Source organism: Microtus ochrogaster, chromosome 8 (genome assembly GCF_000317375.1).
Source record: "Microtus ochrogaster isolate Prairie Vole_2 chromosome 8, MicOch1.0, whole genome shotgun sequence".
Classification (NCBI taxonomy): domain Eukaryota; kingdom Metazoa; phylum Chordata; class Mammalia; order Rodentia; family Cricetidae; genus Microtus; species Microtus ochrogaster.
In genome coordinates this window covers 26,730,429-26,741,955 of record NC_022015.1, presented here as the reverse complement: position 1 = coordinate 26,741,955, position 11,527 = coordinate 26,730,429, and the positions used below count along the sequence as shown (strand labels likewise).

The window sequence follows — 11,527 nt, the reverse complement described above, 5'->3', positions numbered from 1 at the left end:
ACCACCAGCACTGCCCCAGCATCCTCACCACCAGCACTGCACCAGCATCAGCATCCTCACCACCAGCACTGCACCAGCATCAGCATCCTCACCACCAGCACTGCCCCAGCATCCTCACCACCAGCACTGCCCCAGCACCAGCATCCTCACCACTAGCACTAGCACGGCCATCACCACCAGCACTGACATATCAGGGGATCCCTGTGTTCCTATTGCCAGCTACTCATGTCATGCTCCTCCATCTCCACAGAAGAATCCCACAGCAATGGATAGGTGCTTGATCTCTCTCCAGGGACCTCACTACACTGTGTTGATTGTGACAAACTCATTAGATAAAGCCAAAATCTTCTTGCATGTAGTTCCCAGCTTGGTATTTCTATAGTTAGGGTTCTCCTTTTTTCATAAAGAGGTTTCTTGATATTTTAAGAAAACTCCCTTCTCCTTATCTGAAGCTCTTCCTCCCTAGAAATTTGCTAACATCATAGTGAACAATAGCTCACTTGTGTCATATTACCATATTTTTTATGTTTTAAGTCTAGGTTCAGATGTCCATTATACCTAGCCATGTGTCCTAGTTTCTATCTCTTGCTGTGCTAAAACGTTCTGACCAAAAGTAACTTGTGGAGGAAAGAATTTCCTCAGCTTACATTTCCAGGTCACAGTTCATTATTGAAGGGAGTCAGGGTAGGAACTCAAGCAAGAAAAACAGAAGCAGAAACCAGGAGGAGCACCCCTGTGGTCTCACTCTCTGGACCATGCTCAGACAACTTCCCTTTCCAGCCCAGAACTACCTGGAATGGGCACTATCCACAGTGAGCTAAGCCATCCTAAATCAACTCACAGTCAAGACAACCCCCTACAGACATGCCCAGTCTGATCTTGGAAATCCCTTGACTGAGTGTCCCTTCTCAGACAACCCCAGGCTTACAAGAACACTAAGCTGCTTTGCCCAAGACTTCCATTCAAACCTGTTACCTGGGCTCTTTTGTCTGGTCCCCTGTGCCCAGGTCCTGCAGACACTCCTTCTGTTGCTAATCACACCAAACGCAGGGAATGGCAGATCAGTGTGACATACACCAGCACACAAGCCTGCATGTGCTCCCTCACTGCCAGAAGCTCCATTGTGTCCAGGAGAGTGCACTGTAGCTCATAGTGACCAAGAATCTCCATCTGCTTCCCACAGCCCAAGAAAGGCTATTTAGTGCTTATACACGGTCTTCAATAGCTTTGTTATTCTTTTTATTTGGAGACCTGACATTCATTGGTTCTGTTGTTTCTCTGCTGACTACTAAAATAGTAAATGCACCAATAGGCAAGGAATTTGTCTCTTCTGTGAAATCTGGTAGTACATAAATAGATTTGAGGTAGTTAAAAAATTGTTTTTACCTTCTGGTAGAAGGTATTAAGGATTCCCTGATAAACCGCCCTTCCAACTCACAAGGCTGGGAACGCTGCCCCATCCCATGAGAGTCAGGAGGATACCAGTCCCTCTCACATCTTTTAAACGTCATTATCTTTCTCACGTGATGGATCCCCTTTGAAGTCGTTCCACTTGGCTACCTTCCCATTGGGGCTGCTGCTTACATTACAAGTGATTTGAGGGGTGGCAGGAGGAGCCCTCACAAGTGTGTTAGACCCAGATATCAGATGACCGCTTTAACTCAGCATTGCAAGGAAGTCTCCGGCTCAGCTCCTATAACATTCGGGAAGTCACTAAGACCACAGCAAGCTGAGCGGTGCTGCTGCACACCCAGGGGCACTGGTCCAGGATGCAATTAATGGGATCCTTAAGAGGGAAAACATTTCTAAACTTGTATAGAGCTGTAAGCCCATAAGCTGAAAACCCTCCCTGTCATGAAAGCCGCCGCACTGACTTCTGGTTGGCAGCTTTATCTTACTGTGTACATTACATGTCCCGGATGTTTACAGAGTCCTCAAGCGGATTTAAAATTTAACAAGTTTGGAAGTATGCATGGTAGGAGCAAACGTAAACACTGCGTGAGAGATCAGTCTGTGGGGCTCCGTGGCGGATGCTGAGCAGGTGTCTGGGGGCGCCCTACATCTTCCCAATCACTGGCAGATTTATTAATTACATCTATAAGACCAAGAAGAAATTCATTCATGAGAGATATTTTTCAGGAGTAACCAACTATACTGTTAGACATGGACACGATTAGCTTCATGCTGGCTGGCCAGGTGTAAGTTTTTCAGAATACATCAAAAATTAAAGAATGTTGAGGTCTTAGGCAGCATTAAGCATTCTGTGACATTTTCTTCTAAATCGCACAAATTCCAAGCTTCCAGGAGGCTCTAAAGCTCATGGGCTTCAGGGATTGCCTACACAAATGGGTGCAGGCCTTCGGCTAAGACAGGCAAAGGGTGTTGATCCCTGTCTCTATCAGAAAGCCGTGAGCTCACGTGGTGCACTGTCTCTAAAGGAGTTGAATTTCTTCTTCACTTCTGTTTCAGAGGGGATAATATAGCTCAATTTGTGTGTATTTAGATCCCCTGAAAATGGGCATGCTCAGGACAGATGTGGTAGCATAATCCTCCAATCCTCACACTAAGGAAGAAGAGACTGGGGGATCACCCACCAAGGGTTGGGGCCAGCCTGTCTACAAAGGAAGTACCATGCCAGCCAGGCCCACAGAGACCTTAGCTCCCAAAACAAGAAAGAAGGCTGAGGATATGGCCCAGTTGGTAAAGTTCTTGCCTTGCATCCATGAGTCCTTGGACTTGATTTTAAAAAAAAAAAAATAGTATAAGAGAAAAGGAAGGCAAGAGAAAGGAGAAAAGAAGGCAGGGAGGGGGGAGAGTGGCCAAAAAGGAAAGGGGGGAGAGAGGGAGAGAGGGAGGGAAGGGAGGAAAGACGGATGGGGGAAGGGAAAAAAGTAAATAAAATGAGAACTCCTACCCCAGCACCCTTTAGCCTCACTCTGATGCCCAGTGCTCTCCCCAGAATATCCTAGGCCGAGGACTTACCTTTGCTAAACAAGGGTTTACTCCTCACCCACCTGGTACACCACAGGGAACTGTCCTGAATGTTTTTCCTCTTGGTGCATCTGCATACTCCAAATCAGAAGTAGACCCCCCACCCATTTTTTTAAACAAATACACCAAAGAAGTGCTGTACCACTGGGCTGCTCTCCTATCTCTCAGAAGGGTTCATTCTTGAAGAGTAAGGGTCACATCCATGCATGGTTTTTTGTTTTGTTTGTTTTTAATTTTGTTTTGCTTGGATTTTGTTTTGTTTTTGAGACGGCATTTCTCTGTATATCTGTGGCTGTACTGGAACTCACTCCATAGACCAGGTTAGCCTCTTACTTACAAAGATCCCCCTGTCTCTCTCTGCCTCCCAAGTGCCGGGATTAAAGGCCTGGCCTGTGCCAACACTGCCCTGTCCATGCATGTATTTCGAAATGAGCAATTTCCAAGCCCTTCGATGATTCTGACACAGCTCACTGCACCATGCCCTGCAGGAAGAATTCCCAGGGAGCTGCTGACCTGAAGCGCTCCCGGCTTCCCTCCCCTAGACCCTCCCCCCATGAAGGACTCTTGAGGGCTCCTGACTTCTCTTAGCAACAGCAGACTCCTTGGTTCATAAACACTTACCAGACACTTTGCTCCTGGGCCAAGGAAAGCAGGTCTGGGCCAGGTTTTCAGCTCAGGATCTGGGCACCTTAGCCTTTGCTGTCATTTAAGGGTGTGACATTGGCATTCTGAGAGTCACCATTCCACATGACCCTTCAAACGGATCCCATTGTGCTCCTCAGGAATGCACCAATCGCTGCTGTAACGCCAGCACCTGCACTCTGAAGCCGGATGCTGTGTGCGCGCATGGGCAGTGCTGTGAAGACTGCCAGGTGAGTCCAGCATGGCTGGAGGTTTCTGCCTGGTTTGGGTGGCTCCCGTCTGATGCAAGGGAAGTAGTATCGTCAGCTGCTTTCCCGGAGATCATCCTGGGAGGGAAGCTGCCCTTTCACCAGTCAGTACCATCTAGTAGCTCTTAGAACTCTCTGGTCCGGTAAAATGCACAGTTTAATTGCTAACTCTTGTGATAAATGGCCCACGGGCTAAAAACTAACAGGACTGAGAAAGCCAAGCTCAACCCTAATATTCCATTTGTGCTTGTGGGTGTCCTAACTCCATGAGAAAAGCAATGACAGGAGAGCCTAGCCTTACCCCTGCCACTCAGCCTCATGCCAGGTCCACCTGCCTGATGCCAGTGTCTGGCAGGTAGCAGAGAAGCCATTCTGGTGGTTCCTGGGACGTCTGCACCAACAGAAAGTGCGGACCACCCTGAACTGCCAGAGTGGCAACTGCCTGACTTGCTGTTTGCACTGCTCTGACTGCTCTTGCTTTGGCGTTTCTACCATTCATCCTGTTTATTCAGAATGCATGTCTAACGGGGAAGGCCTGAGCATTGAAGTTTTCCTAGGATAGGCATTTATGTCTTGATACTTAAGCAGTTGATCTTGGCACAAGGATTGCAGGAAGCTCCGTGATCCACCCCACCCAAGCACATCATTTAGAAGTGGGTTATAATGATGCATGTGTGCCTGTGTATGAGTGTGTATATGAGTGTTTGTGTGCATGTGTGTGTGTACATGTGTGAGTGTGCGTGTGCATGTGTATGTTATGTGAATATGTATGTGTGTGTATGCATGTGTGTGTGCATGAGTATGTGTATGTGAGAGCATGTATATGAGTGCATGTGTTTGTGTGTGTCTGTGTGCGTGTATATCTTCTCCTGATGCTTACTAATTTCTGGAAAATATTATAAGAAGTACCCAATACCCAGGTACCCAGTTACTAGTGCTGGAGAGTGCCAGGAAGGGGATGAACCTACACGGAATAAGGCTCAAGGTGGGAGGGATATGTGGGTACAACTGTCATCCACTTCTGTAGCTTTCCAGTAATCCCTTCCAAACTTCAGGCTTTCTAGGAGTTGGTGGGTAATTCACCTTGTTGCCTTTGGGAGTATGCAGGCCACCCAAGCCCCGGACTTAGTGGCCTTGACTGTGGAGCTCAAACAAGCTCCCCTGAACCTTCATTTCTTCAGTCTAAAAGATGAGCTGCTTGTCAGACAGAGGTCTAACAGCCCTCACTGATAGCCGCTACCACTGCTGCTTCTGCTGCCACCTCCTGGTCCTTCTCCCCATCCTCCCCCTATCCTTCCTGCCACTCCCCTTCAGTTTTCCCCATAAAGTGATAAAGGGAGCCCTGGTTCTTTAACTGGATGACAGTATAGCCCTGTTATTGAGAGTCTGATCTTGCTGATTTTGCTACCTTGCCTAAAAATGCCTGAAGATGAGGAAAGGCATGTGATGGTGTCAATAGCCTGAGAAAAGGGTCACCTCTTCAACAAGAGATTCAACAAGAGCCAGACTGTCTGCTCCTTGGGGAACCTGGTGTTACCTGCAGTCATACAGTAAATGTGACCTGTACAAAACCATTTAAGGAGAACTCTCTGCCATCAAAGGGGATGATGCTGAAATCCCCACCTGTTTACTCAACCATAGTAGGTGGCCTGTTGCAGTCTGCCCCAGGAGAGCTGAGGGCCGTTTCCTCCTACTTGGTACATGTGCCATAAGCCACCTTGTCATTTCAGCTGAAGCCTCCAGGGACTGCATGCAGACCCTCCAGCAATTCCTGTGACCTCCCAGAATTCTGTACAGGGACTGCCCCTCACTGCCCAGCCAACGTGTACCTTCATGATGGGCACCAGTGTCAGGGAGTGGATGGTTACTGCTACAACGGCATCTGCCAGACCCACGAGCAACAGTGTGTCACACTCTGGGGACCAGGTACGTGGCCGCTTCCAGTTCTGTAAGGGACAGTGAAGGACGTATGCTCTATGTACATGAGTCTGTCCTGGCTCCTGGGGGTATTCCTCCATGTAGGCCCATTCTGCTCTGCAATGAGGTTCAAACTCTGAGATGGGAAGTCTGCTTCTGCAGGAGGCGTGGCCACGGTGACCCATCATCTGGGCATAACTCTCACAGTGCACAGTCACTCCCGTGAGCAGATGCAGCCTTGATCTAAAGTCCCATTAAGGTTCTAAAAATGCAGATTAAATCTTAGGGCCCTGCGTGTATATCTCTTTGGGGCTCCCCTCTGAAGTCAGATTCAGGGTCTCCTCAGGCAGCCTAGACACTGGGGTCTTACTCCTTAAAAGCCTCACTACCCCAAACCTCACTACCAGGGGTTCTCAGTACCTAAGGACCTCACCCTGCCTTGCAGGCCTCACTGTCCCGGGGATTTATCACTCTAACCCTTATTACTAGGAGAGTTTGCCACTCCAGGGAGGGCCTCATTACCTAGCAGGCCTCACTGTCCCGGGGATTTATCACTCTAACCCTTATTACTAAGAGAGTTTGCCACTCCGGGAAGGGCCTCATTACCTAGAAACCATTCTGGATCTACTTCATTTACAGCTCCTGGGATCCTGGCTAGGAATCCCACTGGAGATGTTTTCTGAGTGTGTTACACTTCTTTCTTTCCATTGAGTTTGGCTGAGTCCTCACTTACAGCTAAGAGATGATCTCAGACCTGGCCAGAGGCCCCAGCGCCAGCAAGGCCACTATGGTCAGCCAGACTCAGACCTCAAGCTAAGCCAGCTCTGGGGGAAACCAGAAACTCTCTATAAGGCTCTGGTTTCCAGAGGAATAAGGGGAGTCAACCAGAGCAGAAAATGATGCCCAAACACTGAAGCCTGGTTTTAACTGCTGTGGGTACAACTCCCAAGCCTGGAGAGTTCTCAGTGCCCAGCAAAGATGCCCCCTCACTTGGAGCTTTCTGGGGAAGAAGAAAGTGTGGGCTGGTGGCTCCCATAAGCGGATGGGACATAAGCTTTATTCTACCTGGACAGGTAGAATAAAGAGTCCTGAAACTCCCAGTCCTTCACACTTCTTCTTTCGAGTCTCAGTGCTGGCTCCCTCACCTGATGCCCATGAGATTCTTAAGACATAGATAGGATACCACCGTTACAGCGACACACACCAAGAGACGTTTGTTATACACGTGTCAAATGGCCATAGGACTCTGAATGGGTTAGAGATTTCAGATACCTTGTAGTCAACCAAGGTCAGTTTAGGACACGGGTTTAGTGCAGCAGGCCTCAGACATCTCTGGTGGCCCTTCCACTCTCCCAGCCCTTCTACCGGCAGGAAGCTCCCATAAAGTTACAGTGGCTCTTCTTCTGTTGCTCCCTTTATGGGAGCTGGCCTTGGCCCGTGGAGCTTTTCAGTGCCCAGCTGTGCTATGATACCTGGCCCCAGCTCCAGCATGAGCTCAGATAGAACAGCACAGCATTCCCCAAACCACTGTGCTGTGTGGCTCTGCTGGCTGTCATGGTGACCAAAGCAGGTATTTATCCGTGGGAAATAAAAGGAGGGGGGGAGACAGACAAACAGAGATTGAGATCCGTGAGTTCTGATGTCAGTAAAGTACTAATCATGGGTATTTATCAGGGAAGCATAAGGACAAAGTCCTGATCCATTTTTTACATAAGTCTATGTAAACAGCCGAGCAGGGCAGCACAAGCTTGTAATCCCAGCTCCAAGGGACATAGAGACAGCGGATCCCTGGGGCTTGCGCTAGCCAGCCTATCCAGTCACCAAGCCCCTATAGGAGAGAGAACCTGTCTCAAAAATGAGGTCAAGAAGTAACAGAGAAAGACAGCCAACGTTAACCTCTGCCATCACATGCATATTCAAGGGGCAGGGCCAGGGAATGGGGACAGAGTTGTGTGCTCACTAGGCATGCAGAAGCCAGCCTGACTGACAGATGGGCTTCTCAGAAGCAAGAGCATCCACCTTCTTGAAGGCCCCCCATCTTGGTAGCTGAAACTGAAGTCTGATAGCATTATAATCTGCACACTGTCCTGAAGAGGGGGCATTTCCCCCAAGAGCCTCCCCCCAACACACACACACACTTAGTTCTTCTCTCTCCTGCCCACCTCCTCCCTGGTGCCTGGGACAGGTGGAATGGTTCTTTGCACTAGGTGCTAAGAAAATCAGGAAGTCCAGGTCTGGGGAACCACCTCAGGCAGTGACTTCATGGGTTTCAATGTGCCCCCACCAGACCTTTCTCAACACAGTTCGTAAAAGAACATCCTCAGCAGAGAGGGGAGAGGCAAGGCCTCTGGCTGACTGAGACCATGACTTCTTTGCCACCCCTCGCATTATGTCATGGCCCTTTCTCTCCATACCGGTGAGACTATCTAGTATGTTGATGACACTTTGAGAATCACCTGTAGTCAGGGCCTTAGCAACTCGTGACAGGAAAAGTCACAGCTTCCGTTTCTGGAGACCAGAGTCCTCCGATCCAGGTGCTGGGAAGACATAGCACGTCCAGAAACGTGGGGGAAGAATGTTGTCTGGCTGCCTTTTCCAGCTTTCCAAGGTCACCAATGTTCTCGACTCCCCGCCCCTCCTTCGTCAAGGCCAGCCTTGCAGTTGTCTGTCCGGCTCCTCTGACCTCAGCTTCTCTAGTCTTCTGGCTCTGCCCCTCCTGTTTCCCTTGCAAGTACCCATATGACTGTATTAGGCCCACCCAGGTCTCCATCTTTTCCTCTTCCCATCTCAAGATCTCTAAATGAATGTCTGCAAAGTCCCTTTCGTCCTGTAAGGTAACACACTGCTGGGGTCCAGGCTGGAGAGAATGGGCTGGTGTTGAACACTGAGGCTGAACCACTCTCTATTCCTCCAGAAAATTTCTGACCCTTCTTGGATCTCAGCTGTGAAGTGGAATGAGCATCCTACCTACCCATGCATGTAACATCCTCGACGGTAGCCCACGCTCTGTTCTGTCTAGTAGAATGCACGTACCAACAGACCTGGTGCTTGGCACCTGGTAAATCTAAACTTTAGTCAATGCGATGTGAGTGTGTTCTCAAGAGATGCTCAAGACTTTGTAGAAAGGCAAGATGCGATGGAGAGAGGAAAGACACCGCCTGGATTGAGGGTGGCGAGCAGCCAGGTTGAAGGAGTCTGAGAGGTCCTGCCCTGCAGCCATCATCCGGAAGAGGTGGTGTTTCTAGCATCCAGGATTGGGTAGAGGGTACAACGGGGTGGCAGGGCCAAGGCAGGAAGTGCAGCTAGTTCTGTTTGTGTAGAGCTGTGACTTGGACAGCAGCAGAGACCCTCCTCTGTCATTCATTCTCTCATTTGTTAAGTATTTGCTGACGTCCTGCTGGGTTGGAGATGCTGACTCAAGAGCCTGCTTGTGCCAGAGGAATGCACTGCCTGTTCCCTGCATGCTTTTCTCGGGATGTGACTCCCTCTGTCCCATCCTCCCTACAACTACCACTAAGCCCTTACCCTGTCCTGGGTGGATGTAGCCCCAGGGGCAGAGGTGACTTCCTGGGCTGGGGCCCTGGCCAGCCAGATGTGCTGGGCTGAGAGCCTTAGAGTGCTGCAGCGGTTGGTTCAAATGAACTTTCCATGATTCAGGAAGGAAGGCTTTGTCCAGGATACATTTGCGGTGTCTCATCTTCCCACTCCCAGATCTAGACCATGTTGTGCAAGGGTCATAGACGACCTCCAGGGAATGGGGTCACTCAGAACTCTAGGGCTCCTTGAGTCATTGCTTGGATGGCTATGCCTTTCGTACCCAGTGACCTGGCCAAGTTATTGAGTCACATCGAATTCTCCGGTTACATCCAGGGTGTCTGTTACTCACGCCTCGGAGCTGGCTATCCGAAGCTGACCGGATAAAGCCCTTCCTTCCAGCTAGCTATTCCCTTCTGAGATGGGCCTTTCTCAGTCCAGCATTAGATTCCAATAAAATCCTCCTGCTTCCAAGTCTCCCTAGAAATAAAGGCAGAGAAGATTCAAAGCATGTGCCTGCACCTCCTAAGTGGCAGCGGGACAAACTTTCAGAAGACCTCTGTGGGGTTTGTTCATTTACTTGTGTTTTTTTTTTTTTATCTAATTATTAGTAGTAGTATTGTTGAAGCTCTCCCTGTTGGCTGGGGAAGTTTTCTTTTCCAACCTGATTTTCTACCACATCTCGCGGTTAGCGTGTGCAAGTTGGGGCCAGGACTTGACATCAGATGTCATCCTCAGCCACTCCCCACCTTATTTTCTGAGACAGAGTTGCTAAAGAACCTGAATGCTGGCTTGGCTGGACTGGCAGTCAGGGAGTTCCAGGGATCCTCCTGTCTCGACTTTCCATTGCTGGGATCACAGGCATGTTCCGCCAGGCCAAGTTTTTTCCGTGGGTGCTGGGGATCGGAACTCAGGTCCTCACGCCAGAATAGCCAATACTTCGCCCATTGAGCTGTCTGTCTCCCTAGCTCACTGTCTCAAGATTTTAGATGTTGGCATCGCAGACATAACATTATCTGCAGTTCAAATGGGTATTGAGCTTCTTATTCCAGTTCAGTCTTAATATTCAGGAAGCTTTTCCGTTGCCATGGCATGACCTTTATTCCTGCTAAAATACAGCTGGGGTTTTTCCTCAGCCTGAAGATTGCCTTTCAGCAGTGCTGTCTGCCAGAGCCACTAGCCTAGTGATGGAGACCATTAGACTGTTAACATCATAGGTATGTTACATGATCACCACAGGCCAAAAGTCACCGATTTTCCCTTGGAGGGGCCCCCAAACTTGCTGTTAGTGTCCATCTTGTCAGTCACCAGATTCTATGGTCATTGATTTATGCCACATCAGCTGACCAGATAAGTTTTATGGGATCGTAAATATCCAGTGTTTATCTACAAGGCTGGTTTAAATAAGCCCGATTAAGTTGAAATCCACTCAGGGCCTTGTATGTACTGATGGCCTACTGTAACTGACGGTTGCTGAGGGGAAGAAAGGCTATTTTGCCAAGAGGCCGATTGTTAGGGAACCAGGAAAGCCTTGTTCCATCATGTGAGAAGGAAATGATGGCATTTGTTCATTTGGGCTTCATTCCCTGGAAAAGGCAAAGGTGACTTGGAGAAAACGGAAGGGCAGATGCCACCTGCTTATGTCAGTGCCTTTGTCTGTGGGTTTAAGTGACAGGAGTTGACAGAGAGGAGCAGACTGGCCCAGACTAGATCAGCGTGTTTGCAGATGAAGATCGTCTCAAGGAGAGGCTCAGAATGAGTAACCTTGGGGCTTCATTCAAAGCGCTGTCATCTTCACTTCCTCTTCAGAGGACACCATGACATTGAGAACTTCCAGACCCGGTTACAAGTGTGAGCCACTGTGCTCAAAGCCAAAACTGGCGATTAAAATGCAGAGCAGCATCAAGACTCCCTCCAAAAGGCTCAGCTTTATCTCCTGCTAGTGGCCAAGCACTGAGCGTTCCCTTATTAAGAACTCAAAGGCTTTAATTGATGTAGCACTGGAGCGATAAGAAAACTGTTGCCATTCTGTCCACGAGAGAGAGATGTGCAGTCTCTCACCTTCGTGAAAACACACAGTGCAGAAATTTTAAGCACAGCGATTTTAAGCCTGCATCTCTGCCTTTGCCGTGCCTTCATCTCTGCTTTTACCATGCCTGCATCCCTGCTTTTACCATGCCTGCATCCCTGCTTTT

The 11,527-nt window shown here is 49.1% G+C and overlaps 1 protein-coding gene across 1 annotated transcript in view; it reads left to right on the top strand.

Moving 5' to 3' along the window:
• Adam12 (ADAM metallopeptidase domain 12) overlaps window positions 1-11,527 on the top strand; it is a 124,518-nt gene that overhangs the window by 80,309 nt on the left and 32,682 nt on the right. Inside the window, exons 10-11 of the mRNA XM_026781030.1 lie at window positions 3,774-3,863; window positions 5,612-5,807. Of these exons, the coding sequence (XP_026636831.1) occupies window positions 3,774-3,863; window positions 5,612-5,807 (286 nt within the window). The remainder of the gene's footprint in view (window positions 1-3,773; window positions 3,864-5,611; window positions 5,808-11,527) is intronic.